The sequence below is a fragment of the Arachis hypogaea genome, chromosome 5 (assembly GCF_003086295.3).
Source record: "Arachis hypogaea cultivar Tifrunner chromosome 5, arahy.Tifrunner.gnm2.J5K5, whole genome shotgun sequence".
In the NCBI taxonomy this organism is placed as follows: Eukaryota; Viridiplantae; Streptophyta; class Magnoliopsida; order Fabales; family Fabaceae; genus Arachis; species Arachis hypogaea.
The window spans coordinates 100,579,419-100,603,580 of record NC_092040.1 but is presented as its reverse complement, the minus strand read 5'-3'; the positions used below and the strand labels follow the sequence as shown (position 1 = coordinate 100,603,580).

The window sequence follows — 24,162 nt, the reverse complement described above, 5'->3', positions numbered from 1 at the left end:
CAATTTGGATTTAAATATTTGACTAAAGATAACTCTAATCTTCTAAGTATTGTATGCTTAACATGAGAAACACCACACGTAATATGATGCAAGCATTATGAGGTATTAAAGTTTTGGTGGAATGGTAATTAAGATGGGAAGGTGTGTATTCATTGTTGTCACTACTTGTTACATTGAGAAAAAACAAGTCATCATAGTTTACAGACACAATAAGGAAGCAACAAAAAGACACAAAGTAAAGGCAAGACAACAATTTACATTTACAATTTCCTAGTCTAATCTAACACTTCTATGTTCCTACACATGATGAGAATTACTATAACACAAGTATTTTCTATTCACACTTCTAGATAAAAAGAGCCATAAACATTTCAGAAGCAAAGTTCAATTGCAGTGGAGAGGGAAAATTTCTCCGCATAACTTCTCTAACTCTAATCAACAAACTCTAGTTCGAAAAATAAGGAAATAAATAAATATGTAATGTAATCACAAAACCAAGATAACCATAAGCATATTTTTGTAATGCATAGTGCACAGAACATGTTTGATGAAATTCCCCCCATAATAGAAGGAAGAACAAAAATAGAGTACAATCAATATTAATACTAACATTGTAAGAATCAATTAGTATAGAATAAAAACAATAATATATAAGATGGATGGAATAACAACCTTTGATAAAGAACAAGGAAGGAGAATGACAACTGGAAAGGGGGATAGACCAGCGAGCCTACGGTGACGGCAGCGGCTTTGTAAAAGCGAGAGCTAGAAGATGTACATGATGAATGCTTGTCCTATTGGCTGTTATATCACATTGTCGGTTCAACTGCCAACCCGACACATCTCCATGGAGATGTCGCCCTTCGGAATCATAATTGGGAACCCCCAAGATATGGTGCTCAGATCACCATCCAGGATTTTGTGCCTGCACACTCTATTGATCCGAAGGGATGCGAGAGGGATACTTTTGCCACATACCTCACATCTCAACGTAAGCGAGATTAACCACCGTCCTTACGCCGTTGCCGCTACCTCAACAGGCGGGATTAACCTCCATCCCTGCCGGGCGCATAGCGTCTCATCAATTTCGGTATAAAATGATACATTAGTGGTTTTCAAAAAACATTTCTAGTATATCATGGATCCATCATCTCATTCCAAGTCCTCGACTCATCTCAACCACTGTCAATTCAACATTTCCATTCTGAACTCATTAGTTCGTCACTTTCTCAATTCATACATCTTTCGCCCTTCGCAATCCACCAAATCCACCCTCAGTACACCAGAAACCTAGCCTCCGTTCTCTAACTTTTCAAAGAAATACCAAATAAACTCACTTAAGACCTTTTCCATGTTTCAATGCCTGAAAATATGCCCAAGAGTCTTAAAATGGTGTCACAGAAAGCTTACAAACTTGTTGGAAAGGTGAAATAGTTTAAAAACAAAGTTTAAGTTGTAAAACAAGGCATGTGCGTACGCATAGGGGTGTGCGTGCGCACGTCTAGAGAAAATTTCAAAATGTGTGCGTACGCATAGAGGTGTGTGTACGCACAGGTACTAAATTTTAGAATTTTATTTGCTGGCACAAGGTGTGCTAGCACCGTCAACAGACTGCTCTTCCCAACGTGTGCATACGCACAGGGCTGTACGTGCGCACAGGTTGTAAAACTCCATTTGTCATGTGTGCGCATAGGTTGTGCTAGCGCTCTAAATAGGAAGCCTTCCCTACGTGTGCGTACGCACAAGGCTGTGCAGGTTTAAATTTTCACAGGGGTGTGAGTGCGCACATACCAGAAATCACAAAATTCTGCAACATTGCAAAATTTCATATTTTGACACCAAACTTTCCACAATCATATCTTCCCCTACCAAAATCGGATTTACACAAAACTTAAACCATTTTAAAGCTTGTTCAATCATCTTTCATTTGGTATAAAAAGCATTGAATTTCAAACAAGGTAGCTCAAGATATGATTCATGGAAGTTCACCAAAAATCCCCCTTTTTACCAAATTTCACAAGTACTCCATTTTTTTAAAAATTCTCAACCAACATCAAACCAAAATAACACCAAACTCCAATTTACATCACAATCTACCCTCTTGGGTCACAATTCACCATTCATACCAATTTTTCTGTCACACTTCATCATTCTCAATCTCAATTATCACATATATAACATTACAAACAATTTTCCACCAACACATTCACCAATCATCACTCTATCACTATCAATCTTCATCATGAAACTCATTCTTGCTCCATATTAATGATCAACAATGTTCATTCATCCAAATTCATCATACATCATATCTCAATATCATTATTTAACAACATTAACAATATTAATTTATCATACCTCATCAACCAACCAACATCAACAACCATATCAATTCAATCCTATCTTATGGGTCACTAGCCTAAGTGTCCAGAAATATTATATACTACATAAAAAAATCGAAACCATACCTTGGTCGATTCCCAATATGAACCAAAATTCCAATTGAGCACAAGTTGAGCTTTCAACCACAATCCAAGCTACCAATCAACTCCAATCAAGCACCAACAATCACCAAAGGCTTCCAAACTCACAATAATCAAGCTATATACACACAAATTATAACTAATCAACCTAGGGCTCATCATAAACAAAATTACACAAGAGTTCAAGACCTCTTACCTTTTCTAACAGTTTTGGAAGCCAATACCCAATGGTAATCAAAGGCTAGCGTGTACCTAAACACTCAAAATCATAAAATTTCACTTAATCAAAAAACCAAAAACCCGAAATTTTTAGGGCAGAAAACTGGACAGGGAATCTTGAGAAAATTATCACAAAGCTTATTTAGAAGTAACGGACTCGGCAAGAGCTTCGCGTAGCCGCTGACGGCACGTGAATCGGAGCACTATAGCTTGAGATATCGCGGATTGAAGTTGTAGGTGAATAGTATTTTCTCTTCTTCTTTCTCTCTTCTCATGCAGCTGTCTGTTTGTGTAATAGAGGAGTAAATGAACTCATTTGGGTTCATTTAAATTTATATATGTTGGGCTTTGGCCCAAGTTGGGCCTGGTCTAACCCGTTAGCATTTTTAGCCCGTTTGGCCCAACTTTGGGACAAACCTTTAAAATTAACGCCCGGCTTTCGACTTCTTATATTTTTCTAAGGTTTTTTACTATTTTTACTTTTCCTCGCACAGTACCGGGCAGACTTAAACCGGTTCAAACGGTCCAACTGCCGATTCACGGTTTTTCTCGGTTTTTCACAGAAAAACCTAGTCTAAAAATCATATTTAAATCCTCAAAATTTCACTCTAAATTTTTGAATCCTATTTTGGGCAATATTAATTAACTAATTAGGCGGTTAATTAGTCGCGGTTCTTACAAGAATCTTCCACTAGATAAACACTTTTTTGGGATAACTTATGGTAAAGAGGCTGTGATCCCTATGGAAGTCGAGAAACCAAGTGCTACGATGCTCCTCGAAAGCACAAATGATTGTGTTGCACTTGATCTCAATTCTCATAAATGAAGTGAGATCAATGTCTATTTTAGCTGAATATGCGTCACTACAAGAAAAAAGGCCTATGGCTGCGCTTTTTTCTTGCTATGCTTTAAAAGCGTGGCCAAAAGAGGGACAATGGTCACGATATTATGAGGGTGGCAATTGATTAAAGTGGCTAAAAGGTATAACACTAAAGTAAAACTTAGAAGTCTACAAGAGAGTGATTTGGTTTTGAGACAAGCTGATGTCGGGACTTCGCCAAGTCAAGGAAAGCTATCACGAAATTGAAAAGGACCCTTTAGGATTAATGAAGTCTTAGAAAAAAAACGTACAAGATAGAAAACTTTGATGGATCTAAGGTACCGAGAACCTAGACTGCTACTCATTTGAGGAGGTATTATTCTTAGAAATTGTTAATGTATGAATAAAGGCACTATTTTTCTGTCAAAAAGATTTTAATGAGGCCATTAAAACTTGTATTAGTTTTATTTTTTATTCAATAAAGTCTTGGTTTCAATTCATATATATATATATATATATATATATATATATATATATATATATATATATATATATATATGAGTACATGGTCGTGCTAATATCGAAAAAACGATAACAAATAAATAAAGCGCAAATAAGTTATTCAAAACAGTCATATGAGATCAAACATCTAGAATTAAAGGGCAGTTACATAAGCTTAACCAACACAAAGTTAAAGTGGAAAATATCCGGAAAGGAGGGAAATACATTGCAAAATGCAAAATAACTTAGTACATAATATTTACTACTTGCCCATCCATGACCTTTTTGAAAGCGCTAACTGAGAAGATGTCCAACTCAGGAGCCAAAAGCTTGATTTGGTTGAAGAGGTTCTTCTCAGCATCAAAAATACCATCAATAGCAGCTCGTTCAGCATTTTCAGCAGTCTTGGCAAGTGTAGAGTTGTTCTTCTCTATCTCAACAATCTTTTCATCAAATCCTTAACTCGAGATGCTGAAGTCTTCTTATCCTCTTCCAAAGATTTAATACTTTCTTGGAGTTTCCTATTATCTTCTTATAACGAGGCTAAGGTAGTATTCAAAATCTAAATTTGAGTAGCAGAAGTTTAAAGCTCCTTTTCTTTTGATGCAATTTTAGAACGGAAGCTCGGGATCTCCTTCTCTACATCCCGAACGAAGGCAGCTGAGCGAAGGAGCATCTTTTGAATTCGAGGTAAGGTGTCTTCCACAGGCATCTCAACTGACTTTGACTTAGTCGCCTCGGTCAATAAGAAAGAATCAACAAAGTCACAGTAGCGGAAATCTTTTTTCAAGACACAACCATAGGATCTTAGATCTTCCGCTTGAGTGGTTGTTGATTTCATAAGCCTTTTTCCCTTGCTCTTTTGTTTCTTTCTCACTAGAGAGCTCGAAGGAGGATGGGAATATAAGATTTCGATATCAAAAGTTGATTTCTGAGGTTCTAGAGGTGAAAGATTGCTATGGGTAGCTAAAGAATAAATCATATCCATGCCTTCAGTGTTTGTCGGGACAGTGTTAGTACCCAACATTCGCCTCATAGCAATAATGGCCTCAGTTCTGTCAGCCATTTTAACTGTCAAAAGAGAAAAACAATTAAAATGAGAAAAACATTATACTATTTAAAATTTAAAAAATAGACATCAATAACAAGAAATGTCATTACCAACAACATTTTTAGAAGCTTGCACTTCAGCAAGGATTATCCTCAAATCCAAAGGGTTATCATTCCATAAACCAAGAAGAGTGTGAATGATGTCACGCTCTATTGGGTTCACACTTTTCAGTTCAATCTTTGGAGAAGCAATGTGAAAGTTCCAATAAAGGTTAAACCTTTTTTCATCCTCCAAAGTCGTGAAAAAAGCTTGGGACCCAGAGACCCTTTCAACTTTGAAGTATTTTTCTTTAAAACCATGGTGCGATTCTTCAAAAAGGTTGAAAATTCTATGATTGTGGTTAGCTTGGAAAGATAGGAAGCCTTGACCACAAGCACCAAAAGAAATAGCAAAGTTAAAAAAGTAAAAAAAAAAAAACACTCTGGTGGAGATAGGAAAGTCGAGGAATGAACATAGTAGTTCAAACCCTCGAATGATGGCCCAACTATTAGGATACAGCTGAGAAGGGACACATCCACACAACCTTAAGACATCTTGTTGAAAATCAGAAAATAGAATCTGAACTTTGAGACATGTAAATAAAATTTCATACATCCACATTCAATCCGGAACATTTTTAGCATGATAATTAATATGGCAAAGACGCTGTTCTTGGTTAGGGAGAGTAAGTGAGTAGTGGTTACCAACATCATTAAAAGTTAAGATCACACCTGACTCTTTCAATTCATCAAGACGTTCCCTGGTGATGTTAGAAGGAGTATTTTTAACTTCCTCGACTACCCAAGTATATAAATCATGTTTCTGGAAATGACTAGAAGTCCGAAAAGCTTCGCTGGAGGTTCCAGTGCATTCGTCAGTGGCAATCACTTTTCTCCTCACCATTTTCTGGACAAATCTGTAGGAGAACCACGATGTTTTAGAAAATTAAAGTGAATGAAATTTGCTCCAAAAATAATAGAAACAGAAGAATCTTGAAAAAAAAAAGTTATGTGGTGGTACCAATCTAAAAAATAAAAAAATTAAAAGAAAATGTGAAGAAAAACTTTTATGACCAAAAGAAAGGTGGTTTGAAGGAGAATCAATGAATTCTCACATGCAAAATAAAAAAAAAATAGAAAAGAGAGAGTATCTGAAAGTTGCAGAAAAAACTAAATTGATGAATATGCGGTGAATAGAGGTAGAAAATAAAAAGAGGAAGGGGAGACAGAGTTATTTTAAGTAAAGTTGTTCAGAAAACAAGGTGCAATAATTGCGCACAGAGAAAATAAAACATTTTTCTAAAAATAAAATTTGTGATTTATTTTATTTGATTAATTTAAATAAGTTAATCAATTAATTAGTTATTTAATTTAATTGAGATAAAAGTCAAATTATTTAACATTTTATTTAACCACATTAATTATAATTTATCAATTATATTAATTATTTGATTTGACTGGAATAAATGAATTAATTTTATTTTAATTTATATTAAATTTTTATCTTATAAATTCTGATTAATGATTTTTAAGAGTGTCTTAATTAATTATTTATTTAATTTGATTGAGATAAATATTAAATTATTTAATATTTTATTTAATTATATTAATTATAACTAATTATTTATATTAATTATTTTATTTAATTGAATTAATTTTATTTTAATTTGTGTTAATCTTTTTTTGTTTTATGTATTTTGATTAATATTTTTTAAAAGTATTATAATTTTTACATAATATATTTATAAGAATTTTTTTATTTAACGTAATTCATTGAGTCAACTAATTATGATTAATTATTATATTAATTAATTAATTTAATTAATTTAAATATATATTATTTGATTCAATTTATTTTCATGTTAATGTTTGAGCCGTTATTTACTAAAAATTTCTTTTCATTTTTTTTCTTGATTTTAAATATTTTTATTTTAAATTTTAGATTTTTAGACATTGCTTTATTTTTTTATTTTAGTAGTTCTCTTAGTATTTTTTTAATTAATTGTCTAATAATTATATATTCATTATCAATTATATGGTTGTGAATATTGTTTCAATTTAAAAAAAAAAACAATTTTATTCATTTATTTTTTATTTTATCTATTTTTATAATATTATGAATATTGTTTCAATTTATTTTTTATTTTATGCTATATGAGAATTTTTTTTTTTACAAATTTCTCTTTCATTTGGTAATACTTTTTATTTCTCTTATGATGCATTAATTTTACTCTTTGATTTATTTAAACTGTAAAATATTATTATCCATTATTGTATTCTATCTCTTCTATTTTTTGTATTTTGCTCTTATTTAGTTAAATTTTTATCATTTTTTATTATAAATTTTATTATTTTATTCCATATAAATTTATTTATCATAATTTTTCACATGTTAAGTCATCCCAATGTTTAAATTATATTTCTTACGTGCTTAATCTTATTTCTAATTTGGAGGATTGAGTGATGAAATAACATCGACGAAGGCTATTGTGTGTTTACTTCTTCCTTTTTGACTTACCTCCCTTCTTGTAGGGATCGTGAGTAACTATATACAATAGTACCTATGCATAATTTGTAAGTATAAATTATTTTCTATCTTTTTTTAATAAATTTTTTATTATCTATTTTGAAATAGACAAAAACATTATAAATTATTTTAAACTAATAAATCTGTCATCGTTGTGCTAAGATATTATGCATTAATCTTATATTTAGCAGTTAATTGATAGGTGTTAAAACGAACAACAAAATATGAAACCTTTTTTTTAGATATAAATACAACTATTTCAACTCGAGAATAGGTAAAATATATTGGTGAGTTTCAACGGGTAATAACGTTGGTCATATTATTCTAATTTCAAGAATGAATATGATGCTAAAATATAAAACAGTTCTAGGTATATTTTAACAAAAATAGTTTTTATAATAGTTTTTTTTTTGCTAGGTCATTTAATTTAAAGACAAATTTTATCTCATATTAGATTATGATTGCCTAAATCAGTTAAAGTTTGAAAATTTTTCTCATAAATCATGAGAAAATATCCACAACTAGAAGATAGATTAATACAGACAGATTTACAGACAGATTTAATCTTTATTATAGACAGATTTTTTGTTACCGACGAAATTACCGGCGGATTTTGTCCCTCTGTAAAAGTCCCGTCGGAAATTATTTACCGACGGATTTTTTTTCCGTCGAAAACTTACCGACAGATTTTTACCAGTTACCGACGGATTTTTCCCCTGTAAATTCTCCATCCATTTTCTGAAGGAGACGAACTTTCTGACGGATTTTTCGTCTGTAATTACAGACGGATTTTCCAACAGATTTTCCATCCGTAATTACAGACGGATTTTCTGTCTGTAATTACAGATGAATTTTTCGCAGATTTTCCGTCTATAGTTTGAACTTTTAAAAATCATCTCACACTCTAATTACAGACAGAAAATCCGTTTGTAAATCCAGCTATAAGGTAAAATAGAATTTTTTTATTTTTTAATTACAAAATAAACTTATTTTCATACAAAATAAATATAAATTTAATACAAATTTTTATCTAATTTGTATTCGAATATTTATAATATTTCAAAAAATAAACAAATTTATCATATTATCAAACTAAAAGAAAAGTACTATAAATAAGCAAATCAATATAATTCAAAACATAAACAAAATGTATTGATCATCAACTATAATTCTTCCTTTATCCTCCAAAGATGCCAAAGACTTCTGCAGATCTTGTTTTGTTTTTTCAATTTCATGTTTCTCCTTTTGCAAAAAGATTTTATTTAATTTAAATTTCTTCTCAGTAGCTCTCAAGCTTTTATCTTTTTCTTCAAGAATACTTGACAGATCTTCCAGTTCCTTCTCCTTATCACTCAGTGACCTTGACCGAACATCCAAATCATGCTCCCTTTCCAAGATTTAGTCCTCCCTTTGTTTAAGATCAACCTCCTTCAATTCCCAAGCTCTTCTCTTCGTCTCGATTTCATTTTGAACCAATTTCTGGTGCATTTGTAGCTCAGTTTCCAACTCATGTTTTCTTGTTTTCAATGCAGCTTCCTGACCAGCTATTGCTTTCTGAATTTCATCCTATATTTTCAATCAAGCTAAATTAATATACAGAAGAAACTTAGAATTTTAAAGTAAAATAAATGTGAGAGAACATACACATTCTCTACTAGCAAGTTTTCCTTGAAATTCAACCAACTCTTGCTCTTTCTTGTTCAGCTCGGTTTCCTGTTTAGCAAGTACCTATATTTACAGAACGCAAATCCAAACATGAATAACAGAAAGACAGTATATATTTCATATTAATTTCATCTAGACCAAGAATTTTCATAGACGAACCTCTTCTCTTTGTCTTAGAGTGGCATCCATCAGTTTTAGATTAGTTTTCTCATCATGAAAGGGCTTCACGTTCCTTCTCAAACTCTTTTTTTGTATCCTCTAATTCTCTTTGAAGACAGTCTAGTTCCTAAGATCTACTAAAAAGGTGATCCTCTCTCTCATTGAGCAACGTTTGTGATTGAAGTAGCCTTTTCTATTCTTGCTATAAAACCTTCTGCCTTTCAGAAAGGGATTGCCTCTCAAGTATGATCTCCTTGTCCTTTTCATCACAACTAAAACACGTACACGCACACCCACACACACACACACAACAGAGATCATTATACTTTTTAAACAATCAAATTTTAACAACATATGAAACTTAACATTGATTGTGAGTTGCACCATTCATGATCTAATTATTGTCAGTATTTCAATTCCAAAAATTGAGTAAATTTTTTAAGTAAAAGAAGATTTCAACTCAAAGCAATAACAAATTTCATTAATCAATTTCTTGCTTCAAGGCTTTTCACAGTCTCCTGTATAACTACCGGATTTGTGTATTAAAAAAGAAAGGTTAGGTATCCTTCTAAACAAGCCTTTCTAAACAACACAGGTAGATATTGCATAATCTATTTGTACATGCTCCCAATGACAAGGGAATTAGCAAATCAATATCATACTTAAAATGACTCTGGGATAAAAGAAAAAATGCAAATTATATAGAAAATAACATACTCTGACTTGAAAGTAATGATTTGTCGCCTTAGGTTATCTTCCCGTGCTTCAACATCACGAAGCTTCCTTTCTGCAACACCAGTAAATCGGTTAGCCTCTGCTTGAAAAGACTCAGCCGAACGCATCATCGCCTCAGCCTCCGTAAATTTTTTTCTGAGCTTCATCTATCAACTGGTGTGCTTCCACAATTTTACTCTCAGCTGTAACCTTGGTTTCAGCACATTCAGTACGCATCTCATGTAACGCCTTCTCAAGCTACCAAAATAAATAAAACATAACCCTCTAGACGTTAGAATAACATTTGGGTAGAACAAACTTTTTCTTATGTTGGGAGAGAGAGAGTATTGAACAAGCTTACACTTGCTATGCATGCTTCTTTGACACCTACCGTCTTCTTCAAACTTTCTTCGCGTTGTCTTGCGTCATAGCTGAATCATGTTTATGCATTAACTCAGAAGACTCAGCCAAGGTCTTAACTTGCTCATACTTGGAAGCCAATTCCCTTCTCTCCATTATGAGAAAGCCCATGTGATGCTGGTGATCATATATCTACATCAAAGTTGCAGGTTAGATAAAAAGTAAAAGTAAGAAATGAATAATGAGTTTTCTAGGCAATTGTATAAGGCCTCAAACCATACATTTCTCACTGAAATGAAATACACCATACACTATTTCATTTGAAAATGCAATTCAATAGATAATTAAGTGAGGGGCAGAAGTTGATTTGGTGTAAGCAGTAACAAAACTATTCAACTCAGAGCTCTGTGATCTAACTTCCTAGAACTCTTAGGCTGAGAAGCTAAATATTCAAATTTGAACCGCTTTAGTTACATGGTCCCTATATCAAAATCCAAACTTCAAAGCATTTTACAAAAGACATATGGCCATTAATCCTCAGGTTCCAAAATCCCACTAATAATCCAAAAAACTACATTTTTTTAAACAACCATAACATCAACATTTCTAGTTATTTAGCTATTTACCAATATAGAACATGGCAAAGCATCAACCCATTAAGGTTATATTTGACAAGCAACACTGGCAACATGAAAAGAATTGACAAGATGCCATATCAAGTGGCATTTATCTTCTGGAATCAAAGTACGTCTTAAAGGAAAACACTGTGATCTAAGCCCTCTCAAAATATCATTAATGAAGAACTTGCTTTATTTAAAGATGCTGTCTCAATGTATCTATCTTGCTTGAAATTTGTATTACATATATAATCAGTTAGTTGAGTTATAACCTACAAACTGGACATTTTAAGACATACTTGCAACTACATATTGTAAAATACAAACAGTCCAGAATCCTTTGATGACAGTGGGATGGTGAACAATACCAGAAATACTTTTTTACATTGATTGGCTAATGGCACAAGGGTCGCAGGTTCCACCTGTTCATGGGTAGCATGTCGTACAAAAAGATGAAATAAAATTAGCAACATTGGTTTTTTACATTGAAAAATGAAATCGTTACATATTGACAATCAATAATCTACTTATTGCAATTAATAACAAGCTAACAACACAATTAACAACTTACTTAGGGAACAAATATAATATTAAGCAGAACATGCAGCCAAGGAAAGAAGCACATGTTCCTAACTTGATCCACTCATCTTCAGATCCAATCATACACAATAATACTTTAGTTCAATATAAACAACACTGCTCTATGGCCTTAGATAGCCTTTAATGCATATAACTATGAAATCAAATCACTTCAAACCTTCTCCAAAACTCTCTCTCTCTTCTCTCCTCAGCACCTTCTAGCACCACAGAGAGAGATAATAAATTAACAACAACAACAACAACAACAATATAATATAGTACTGTAACCGTGTAAGCTTATAACCATAGAGTATGCTATATAGAAGAAGAAGAAGAAGGACTTTAATTAAGTAAGTAATTGTACTTGTACTTGTTCCTAACTTGGAGAAGAGCAAAGAGACAGTTGTTGAATCTGCCAAATCTGTTGCAAATGTTGCCAAAGAAGCTGTTCACAACACTGGAGAAAAAGACTCTGATGCAGAACTTTGATTAAAATCTTGGAAATATTGCCACAGGAATTGAGAAATTTATTTCAATTTTAATTTTATATTTTATAGAAAATCTGACTCTCAATTTATTAAAAATAGAAGAAGTAGAATTTTGAGCATTGTTTTGATCAGGTAGAAGAAGAAAAGGGTCATTCATGAATCCAAAGTTCATGGTTTCCAACCCATTTACAGGATCAGGGCACTGTTCCTCTACATTGGTGATAGTGGGAACTTGGCTGAATCTAAATCCATTGAGGAAACTGGAGTTGAAATTAGGATCCATTTTCAAAGGCATGAAATCTGAAAGAAAATTCACCTCTTCCATCAATATTATTAATCAAAAGTGTAGTTTTGTGTCACCATAAAAACCACCACCACTACAACAACAACAACTAAATGAAATTATTCTTCACACAGTTCACGAGCTCTATGTAACAGGTAGATTGAGCACAATTATACCCCTGATCTTCTAAACTTCCAAACTTCACTCGAGTTCCTCCAATAACAAAACCTTTCTGAATATGCCGAAAACTGATACTTTCTGCTCACCTCAGGACAACTACAGTTGTAGATCTAAATTAAAAAGAGAGGTTAGTGGCAGACATATATATCAGCAAAAGGAAAACTAATCTAAAACTAATACAAGTCAAACAACCAAATAAACAGAAACATCGTCATTAAGAAGTAGCCATAAGCTTTCAAGTTATAGAACAAACACACAAATTGAACAGTACAAAGTACCCTTTCCATGTAAGGAGAATCACAATCCAACAACTACATACGAGAAACCCTAATTCTTACTAAACATTAAGAATAGACATGCTTCTATACAGAAAGAGGCATTAGGAGAAGTTCAGAAAACAAGCATTAGCAGACTAGATTCAAAACCCCCAAAGCCCAACTCTTTCAATTCAAAGATTCAAATTTCCAAAAATTCACCTAATGAAGATTGCAAAAAACATCATCAAAGAGGAAAAACTCTCCAATTGAAAGTACAGAAATTATAACACCAATTATCAGCACGCATACACACCGAGACACATAAATTAAGAATCCCCAAAGTCTACAGCGTAAACAAAACCGCATAGAAGTACCAATTACAATCCTCTATGATAAGTAAACCAAACCTCAAACTCAGCTTAGCACCGTAAAAATCGCAGAGTCCTGTGAACTACGGCTCCTGTAGCACTTTCACCATAACTCTCAGTAAACTCTGAATCAGCAAGGGTAGTGCCATGGGAAGCAATTCATGAACTGTCAAATAAACAATCAAGTCATCACAAAACTTGACACACAGTGGCTCTTTCATGGTGAATAATCAAAGAACTCGATAAGTTAATCCAAATTTAGGAGAAACAGGCAAACGTAGAGATTAAATCACAAAATCAAAGGCAAACGCTAGCTTAATCCTAAATCAAAAACAGCGAGGAGCAGAGAATCAGAAATAACGCAAGGCGAGGAGGGGAGGAACCCTTCGCGACGGCGATGCCACATGCTCAACTCAGAACTTCATGCGACGGCGAGGAGAGGAGGAACGATGCGAAGAGGGCTAAGTAGAGCTTCCTCAGATGACGAAGGCACCCACGGTCTATCCCGCCGGTGGCGACAGCACCTTCTACCGGAGGAGAAGAGTTCGAGGGATGAGGGCGAAGAGTTCGACAGCACCTTCTACAATGTTCGAATGGAGTGTGAATGGGTGGTGATAAAATTAGGGTTATCTCAATATTTACCGACGGAAAATTTAAATTATAGATGAATTTTCCGTCTGTAATAATTTAATAAAACGCACTATTTTCGTCTACTTAGTTACAGACAGATTTTCTGTCTGTAACCATTTCTCACGGAAAAAAATTAATTTTTCCGACGAAATTATCGACGGATTCTCTTTTCCGTTTGTAATTTATGCTAATCTATTTTTTTAGTTTTCCGACAAAAAATTCCTCTGAAATTTCTTCTGTATTTCCGTAGGATAAAATCCGTTGAAAATATCCGTCCAAAAAATAATAACAAAAAAATAAAGCGCAAATAAGTTATTCAAAACAGTCATATGAGATCGAAAGTCTAGAATTAAAAGGCAGTTACATAAGCTTAACCAACACAAAGTTAAAGTGGAAAATACCCGAAAAGGAGGGAAATACATTGCAAAATGCAAAATAACTTAGTACATAATATTTACTACTTGCCCATCCATGACCTTCTTGAAAGCGCTAACTGAGGAGATATCCAACTCAGGAGCCAAAAGCTTGATCTGGTTGAGGATGTTCTTCTCAGCATCAAAAATAGCATCAATAGCAGCTTGTTCAGCATTTTCAGCAGTCTTAGCAAGTGTAGAGTTGTTCTTCTCTATCTCAACAACCTTTTTCTCTGAAGTCTTCTTATCCTCTTCCAAAGATTTAATACTTTCTTGGAGTTTCCTATTATCTTCTTGTAACGAGGCTAAGGTAGTATTCAAAATCTGAATTTGAGTAGCAGAAGTATGAAGCTCCTTTTCTTTTGATGCAATTTTAGAACGAAAGCTCAGGATCTCCTTCTCTACATCCCGAACAAAGGCAGCTGAGCGAAGGAGCATCTTTTGAATTCGAGGTAAGGTGTCTTCCACAGGCATCTCAACTAACTTTGACTTAGTCTCCTCGGTCAATAAGAAAGAATCAACAAAGTCACAGTAGCGGAAATCTTTTTTCAAGACACAACCATAGGAACTTAGATCTTCCGCTTGAGTGGTTGTTGATTTCGTAAGCCTTTTTCCCTTGCTCTTTTGTTTCTTTCTCACTAGAGAGCTCGAAGGAGGATGGGAATATAAGATTTCGATATCAAGAGTTGATTTCTGAGGTTCCGGAGGTGAAAGATTGCTATGGGTAGTTGAAGAATAAATCATATCCATGCCTTCAGTGTTTGTCGGGATAGTATTAGTACCCAACCTTCGCCTCATAGCAGTAATGGCCTCAGTTCCGCCAGCCATTTTAACTATCAACAGAGAAAAACAATTAAAATGAGAAGAACATTATACTATTTAAAATTTAAAAAATAGACATCAATAACAAAAAATGTCATTACCAACAACATTTTTAGAAGCTTGCACTTCAGCAAGGATCATCCTCAAATCCAAAGGGTTATCATTCCATAAACCAAGAAGAGTGTGAATGATGTCACGTTCTATTAGGTTCATACTTTTCAGTTCAATCTTTGGAGAAGTAACGTGAAAGTTCCAATAAAGGTTAAACCTTTTTTCATCCTCCAAAGTCATGAAAAAAGGTTGGGACCCAGGGACCCTTTCAACTTTAAAGTATTTTTCTTTAAAACCATGGTACGATTCTTCAAAAGGGTTGAAAATTCTATGATTGTGGTTAGCTTGGAAAGATAGGAAGCCTTGACCACAAGCACCATAAGAAATAGCGAAGTTAAAAAAGTAAAAGAACACTCTGGTGGAAATAGGAAAGTCGAGGAATGAACATAGTAGTTCAAACCCTCAAATGATGGCCCAACTATTAGGATGCAGCTGAGAAGGGGCACATCCACACAACCTCAAGACATCTTGTTGAAAATCAGAAAACGGAATCCGAACTCCGAGACATGTAAATAAAATTTCATACATCCACATCCAATCCGGAACATTTTTGGCATGATGATTAATATGGCAAAGACGCTCTTCTTGGTTAGGGAGAGTAAGTGAGTAGTGGTTACCAACATCATCAAAAGTAAAGATCACACCTGACCCTTTCAATTCATCAAGATGTTCCCTGATGATGGTAGAAGGAGTATTTTTAACTTCCTCGACTACCCAAGTATATAAATCATGTTTCTGGAAATGAGTGGAAGTCTGAAAAGTTTCGCCGGAGGTTCCAGTGCATTCGTCAGTGGCAACCACTTTTCTCCTCACCATTTTTTGGACAAATCTGTAAGAGAACCACGATGTTTTAGAAAATTAAAGTGAATGAAATTTGCTCCAAAAACAGTAGAAATAAAAAAATCTTGAAAAAAAAAGTTATGCGGTGGTACCAATCTAAAAAATAAAAAAATTAAAAGAAAGAGAAGAAAAACTTTTATGACCAAAAGAAAGGTGGTTTGAAGGAGAATCAATGGATTCTCACATGCAAAATAAAAAAATAGAAAAGAGAAAGTACTTGAAAATTGCAGAAAAAACTAGATTGATGAACATGCAGTGAGTAGAAGTAGAAGATGAAACGAAAAAGGAGAGACAGAATTCTTTTAAGTAGAGTTGTTCAGAAAACAAGGTGCAATAATTGCGCACAGAGAAAATGAAACATTTTCCTAAAAATAAAATTTGTGATTTATTTTATTTGATTAATTTAAATAAGTTAATCAATTAATTAGTTATTTAATTTAATTGAGATAAAAATTAAATTATTTAACATTTTATTTGACCACATTAATTATAATTTATCAATTATATTAATTATTTGATTTGACTGAAATAAATGAATTAATTTTATTTTAATTTATATTAAATTTTTTTCTTATAAATTCTGATTAATGATTTTTAAGAGTGTTTTAATTAATTATTTATTTAATTTGATTGAGATAAATATTAAATTATTTAATATTTTATTTAATTATATTAATTATAACTAATTATTTGTATTAATTGTTTTATTTAATTGAATTAATTTTATTTTAATTTGTGTTAATGTTTTTTCGTTTTATGTATTTTGATTAATATTTTTTAAAACTATTATAATTTTTACATAATATATTTATAAGAATTTTTTTATTTAACTTAATTCATTGAGTCAACTAATTATGATTAATTATTATATTAATTATTTAATTTAATTAATTTAAATATATATTATTTGATTCAATTTATTTTCATGTTAATGTTTGAGCCGTTATTTACTAAAAATTTCTTTTCATTTCTTTTTTTTATTTTAAATATTTTTATTTTAAATTTTAGATTTTTAGACATTGTTTATATTTTTTATTTTAATATTTCTCTTAGTATTTTTTTAATTTATTGTCTAATAATTATATATTCATTATCAATTATATAGTTGTGAATATTGTTTCAATTTAAAAAAAACAATTTTATTCATTTATTTTTTATTTTATGCTATATGAGAATTTTATTTTTTTTTACAAATTTCTCTTTCATTTGGTAATACTTTTTATTTCTCTTATGATGCATTATTTTTATTCTTTGATTTATTTAAACTGTAAAATATTATTATCCATTATTGTACTTTATCTCTTCTATTTTTTTATATTTTGTTCTTATTTAGTTAAATTTTTATAATTTTTTATTATAAATTTTATTATTTTTATTCCATATAAATTTATTTATCATAATTTTTTACATGTTAAGTCATCCCAATGTTTAAATTATATTTCTTACGTGCTTAATCTTATTTCTAATTTGGAGAATTGAGTGATGAAATAACATCGACAAAGGCTATTGTGTGTTTACTTCTTCGTCTTTTTTACTTACCTCCCTTTTTGTAGAGATTGTGAGTAACTATATACAATAGTACCTATGCATAATGTGTGTAAGTATAAATTGTTTTGTAAATTTTTTATTATCTATTTTGAAATAGACAAAACATTATAAATGATTTTGAACTAATAAATCTGTCATCGTTGTGCTAAGATATTGTGCATTAATCTTATATTTAGCAGTTAATTGATAGGTGTTAAAACGAACAACAAAATATGAAACTTTTTTTTAGATATAAATACAACTATTTCAACTCAAGAATAGATAAAATATATTGGTGAGTTTTAACGGGTAATAACATTGGTCATATTATTCTAATTTCAAGAATGAATATGATACTAAAATATAAAACAGTTCTAGATATATTTTAACAAAAATAGTTTTTTATAATAATTTTTTTCTCCTAGGCCATTTAATTTAAAGACAAATTTTATCTCATATTAGATTATGATTGTCTAAATCAGTTAAAATTTGAAAATTTTTCTCATAAATCATGAGAAAATATCTACAAATTTAATTATTAATATTATTTAATAAAAAGTCTTTAAAAAAATAAAACTCTAATGTAAATATTTAATTTAATTGCAAACTATATATTACTATTAAAGAGTCATTGTTATATTTTTAAAACAAATAAAATTATTATTCATTGATTTTATTATTTTTAATATTAAAAATAGTTAAACTTTAAATTTAATTAATTTTATAAAATTTTTATAATAAAATTATTATGCATATTTTCATTTAAAATATTCAAAAAAAATACTTTATATATTTTATATATTATTCTATGCAAAGCACAAATATATATACTAGTAGTATTAATTATTCGATATCCGAATACTAATAGCTAAAGAAAAAGTTTATAATAAGAAAATCTACAGAAAATTAATGGTTTATTAGTCAATATTTTCTAATTATTTTTTGTGTGAAAATTAATTTTTAACTGTCACTTTGGAGAATTAGGTTTTAGAATTTAAGGTTTAAGAATTAAGAATATGAATTTTTTGAATTTTTCATTAATTCAATTTATTGACGCTGTAATGTTAATAAATTCAATCTAGCGGCAATGTATTAAGAAGATTTGAAGATTTGATATAAAATTTAGGATATAGCTGACGGAGATAGTCGGTGGCTGTAGGCTTCGACGGTGGGTAACATATGGCATTGTATGAAATTGTAGTGGTGTTAAGAGGTATTTAAAGGAAGAAAGATAATATTAGTTTTTAAGTTATTAAATCTGATCCAATCCAATTTAACCAACATAATATGATATAAAATTATTATTCTATTATTAAATTTTTAAGTTTTTGCATATAATAATATTAGTTTTCATACATTTTATCTTATTTACATATTTTTTTGTTTAGTGAATATTTTATGAATATAAAATAAAAATTATTTATTTATTTATTTTATGTGATTAATTTTGTATATATATCTAATATAATTGTTTTAATTAATTATGTAGTTAATTTTTTTATCAAAAAATATCATGAGAGCCTGTGTTGATTTTAACAAAATACTAATTAGAATAGTGTTTATATAAATGTATATACACATAGCGGAATTGGTATAAAATATATGAAAAATTCATCTATCTATATTAGTAAAATTATATTTGACTTTTTCCTACCAAATATAGATAAATTGTCAATTATTTTTATTCTAATACAGATAGATAGATTCTCAATATTATTATACCAAAAAATATTTTAAAATTAAAGTCCAATAAGTAGTATAATTTGACGTTTTGTATGAAAGATTAATCTCACTTCAAAAATTAAATGTGTGTTTGCGTTTTTATTTCAATTTTTATATTTTTAGAATTTTGTGAAAGAAAAAAATAAAAAAATAGTAAAAATATCAATAAAAAATATGTTCACTTTTCATTTTAGCTTTTACCTTCGCAAAATTCTAAAAGTTAAAATACTAAAAATAAAAATACAAATCAATTAAACCAAACATTTTTATATAAATAATTTTTCTTATTGCTAGGTTAACTATTGTAGTATTGTCCTTTCGGAAATTTGTTAGCCAACCCCAACTATTTGACCTTTTTGTAAAATTTATTAATTTCATGTTCATATTAAAGGTAGATAATGATTTGATCTGTGTTATAGTTTCCGAAGTATTTCTGATCTGATCTTCTTCGTATTTATTTATACTTGGACGCTCCTTGTGTGTCACGGTTCTTGGTTCTTGGTCCTTGTGTATGACGTATCTTGGTATGTGACACAACTATTGGAACTTGGAATAAAATGAAATAAGACAAAATCTGGAAACTTCAATACTTTAGCTTGTTATTGTATTAACAAACGGCGAGGTCTACGGTGTACACCTGTATGTTTTGTTGTCAATATTATTGTGAGACAAGTGTCCAGAGAAAGGGAGTGTGATTGAATCATTGAAGACATTTTCCGCAAGTTATGTTGAGACCCATAATACGTAATGACTAGATATTTTGACAAATTAATTTTGTTCATTATTGTAACTAATTTATAGAAATGATATTGGGCTAGTTGAATTTTTGTTATAATGATTTAATAGTTCATCTACAAATTAAATCCTACTATTATATATTATTACCAAAATAATTTTTTCACATTTTATATTTTAAATCATTTTTCAACTATAATAATAATAATAATAATAATAATAATAATAATAATAATAATAATAATAATAATAATAATAATAATGTGCATAAAAAAATGATAAAATATTTATTAAAATGAATATTGTCACTTTTGTATATTAATCAATTAATAAAGATTAACTAAACTATTATCGATATTTATTATTAGATACAGTATGATATCATTTATTTATACAATTATTTAGCTCTTTTTTTATCACTTGGGGATGTAATTTTTTTATTTTTTTAATTTTTACTTTTTAATTTTAATTCTTTCATAAAATTATGAAATAATAAGTATTTAATAAAAACTGATGTTTTCAGATAAAAACTTTATAAAAAGTTCTAATAAATTATTATTTACTTTCTATTTGTAATATTTAAATAAAGACTAAAATATTAAAACTGAATTATAAGTCTTAATTTTTTTATTTTATTTATTTTGAACTCATAAATAAAATAATTTAGTATTTAGAATTTAATGTTGCTTGGTTTAGGATTTAGTATAGAATATTTTAGAATTTATAGTTTAAAATTAAATTGGTTAAAATTTAGAATTGAATCGTTTAAGATTAATGATTAAGAAATTAAATTAGGATTTGTGATTTTTTATTTAGAGTTTAGAGTTGGATGGCCTAGGATTTTTATTTTAAGTTTGGAGGGTTTAGAATTTTAAGATTTAATAGTAAGGCATTTAGGGTTAAAGATTGAGAATTTAATTTAAATTTTGAAAATTTAATTTTTATCATAATATTTATTTTACATGATAATATTAATTTAGTTATTAATTCATTTAATAAATATTAATGAGATAATTCGTTAACGAAAATGTTCATAAATTTTTCGGTTAATTGTTAATTTATATACACAAATTCAATTATCATATAGTTAGTTATGGTAATGTAAGAGTAAATGATCAATTTAGTCTCTAAAAGATTATTCATTCTTTAAATTAGTCTTTGAAAATTTTTTTTAATCAAATTCGTTTTTTAAATATTTTAAATAAATTATGTTAGTTCTCCTGTCATTTTGTTTGTTGATAGTGTCAAAATTTACTAATGTAATACATTAGGTGACACTCCAAAATACATCTAGGAGTCTTAATTGATTATTAACATGATTAGTTTATGAAATTAGATCAAATCAAAATCTAATTGAAGAGAGAATTTGAGGCATTGAAATCCCTTAATTTAGAGTTGATTTGATCTAATTTCATAAACTAATCATGTTAATAGTCAATTAAAACTTCTAGGTGTATGTTAGAGTATCACTTAACATGTTACATTAGCAAATTTTGATATCATCAACAAACAAAATGATGCAAGAACTAACATGGCTAATTTAAAATTTTTAAAGGAAGAATTTGATTAAAAAATCTTTCATTGACCAATTTAAAAAACGAGTAATCTTTTAAAAACTAATTTGACTATTTATTCCATAATGTAATTTATTAATTTATGTGTAGATTAGTTGTTAATGTGAAGGAAAATATTTAATTAATTATTATTTAATTTGTTATTATCTAGTTTGCTAGTAATTAAATAGTATTGAAAAAAATGAGTAATTGAAATTTCAAAAATTATTATTTTTTGGGTTAGAATGATTTATTTGAATTTTAGTTTTAATTTTATGCATGTCACTTAAATTTAAAGTAGTTAACGACGCGTTGGAATAAATATGAATTTGATAATGGATGATACTCATCCTTAATCAACATTTCATCAGCGTTAATAAGGGCATTAATTAATTAATTAGTTAATTAATTAATTAGTATATTAAAGTCGCAGCACTTTCATTATATGGTGTTTATGATATATAGACAATGACACGGACACGAAACACGACATGATATAAGATAAGCAAATTTAAAATTTTTATAAGATACGCAGACCCGGCATATATATAAAATATAAAGTAGTTTTTAGATAAATTAAAATAATATTTTAGTATTTTATTGATATTAAAATATAAATTAATTTTTAATTATTTTTAATATATTTATTTTAATTATATAAAATATTTAAAATATATTTTGTTTTAATAATTAATAATATATATTATTTTTAAATTCATTTCAAGAATACATATTAAGAATAAAATTAAACACGCTGATACGTAAAGGTATTTAGGTGTGTCTAAATGTGTCCGAAAAAAATTTTTATTTTTATTAAAACACAATTAAATACAAAAATACGCGTATCAAATAAGTATTAATATCTGTCGTATCCGAAATGTGTCTAATACAAAGACACGACAAATAAAAAAAGTGTATGTACTTCATAGTATAGTGCATATAGCCCCATCATACCATAATAATTAATCACAATTCTTTCTTCTAGTCTCATATTAACATTATTAATTCGGAATTAAATATTATCTAAAACAATTTATAACAAAAAAGCATATTTAATTCTTATTATATATGTTATTAGATTTATCGGATAATTTTTTTAAGGCACATTATTATTATTATTATTATTATTATTATTATTATTATTATTATTATTGTTATTATTAAAAGATGATTGAAAATATGAAATGTGAAAACGTTATTTTGATAATGATATACGGTACATAGGGTTTAATTTGTAAATGAGTTATTCGGTTATTATAAAAAAAATTTCAACCAGTTCAATATCATCTCTTTAAATTAGTCATAACTCATAATGAATAAAATTAATTTTTAAAATATCTAATTATCACGTATTATGAACCTCAACATAATTTACAAAAGAACTTCAAATTATAAAAAATGTCTTCAATCATACTCTTTGTTTTTAAACACTTATCTCATAATAATATTGACAACAAAACATACAAGTGTAAAAAGAATTTACACTATAAATCTCGCCCAAACAGTGGCGGATCCACGGGGGACCTAAGGTGGCCATGGTCCCCCCCAAATTTTTTTTAAAAAAATAGTAAATAGTAATAATTAATAATATTAAATTTTTTTATATATAATATTAAAAAAAATATAACTTACAAAATTTTATAAATTAAAAAAACTAAAAACTGCATTATGTATTAGATATTTGAATTATTGTTGCTCTTGTTAACAAATAGCTCATTCTAATAATTAATAAAAATGGTTCTATTATACTAGCCCAAGCCCATACTATTAATTAAAGTAACCCTAGTACATTTTTCAAATATTTGTTTCAAACTATCATAGGCATAGCGCCACTTTTCTCTCTCTTTTAGTGATTCCCAAACTTTTGGTCTTCTACTCTTCTCATTCTAATTTTCTTTCCATACCAAAACAAGACATATGAAGAAAAACCATTGAAGAGAAGTGAACAACAAAATATTAACCATTGAATGCACAACAAAGATTCAAAGAGGTATATTTCAATTTTTTTTAAGTTAATGACAATGTCAAGTATTATTTACATTATTTTTTTAAAATAATTAATTTTTTTTTTTATAATGGACAGTGTTCAAAGATTGAAGTGAGGACAAAACTCAATAGAATTATTTTTTTGTGAGACTTGGAACAAAAAATAATCAGGTAAATCAATAACTTTATTTTTGGTTATTATATATTTGTGTTTCTAAAATTATTTGTTATTGCTCAATAGGTTTAATATTTTTTTAAGAAAATAATATATATGCAATTATTTTTGTTTTTTTTTTGTTAGATAGTTCAAGTTAAGTTAAAAATGTCAAAGATGAAAACAATTCACTCATTTTTCAAGAGAAAAGAGAGAATATATGATGAACAAAATTCAGCTTCAGATTCTTTGAGTAATGTTCAAAATATTATTGAACAACCTGTGACACAACTTGTTGAGCAAGATATTCAACCCCCTGCTTCCAAAATAGCAAGGACTGAAATAGATCAAGTTAATATT

General features: G+C 29.2%; 2 protein-coding genes and 1 long non-coding RNA gene across 3 annotated transcripts; 1 reads left to right on the top strand and 2 right to left on the bottom strand.

Annotated features, from left to right (window-relative positions):
- Positions 1-8,830: 8,830 nt before the first annotated feature.
- LOC112799801 (protein CROWDED NUCLEI 4-like) lies at positions 8,831-10,722 on the bottom strand. The gene is made up of 5 exons (XM_029298692.2): positions 10,539-10,722; positions 10,181-10,435; positions 9,464-9,735; positions 9,284-9,367; positions 8,831-9,205 (listed from the first exon to the last, which is right to left on the bottom strand). Exons 3-5 carry the CDS (start codon positions 9,491-9,493, stop codon positions 9,038-9,040), a joined length of 282 nt encoding a protein of 93 aa, XP_029154525.1. The 5' UTR covers positions 9,494-9,735; positions 10,181-10,435; positions 10,539-10,722; the 3' UTR covers positions 8,831-9,037.
- Positions 10,723-14,251: 3,529 nt separating this feature from the next.
- Positions 14,252-15,681, bottom strand: LOC112802270 (uncharacterized). The gene is made up of 2 exons (XM_025845390.3): positions 15,276-15,681; positions 14,252-15,185 (listed from the first exon to the last, which is right to left on the bottom strand). Exons 1-2 carry the CDS (start codon positions 15,463-15,465, stop codon positions 14,380-14,382), a joined length of 996 nt encoding a protein of 331 aa, XP_025701175.1. The 5' UTR covers positions 15,466-15,681; the 3' UTR covers positions 14,252-14,379.
- A 7,670-nt stretch (positions 15,682-23,351) lies between these two features.
- LOC140184612 (uncharacterized) lies at positions 23,352-23,796 on the top strand. The gene is made up of 2 exons (XR_011881711.1): positions 23,352-23,652; positions 23,746-23,796. It is a non-coding gene; the product is annotated as an uncharacterized lncRNA (long non-coding RNA).
- Positions 23,797-24,162: the final 366 nt, after the last annotated feature.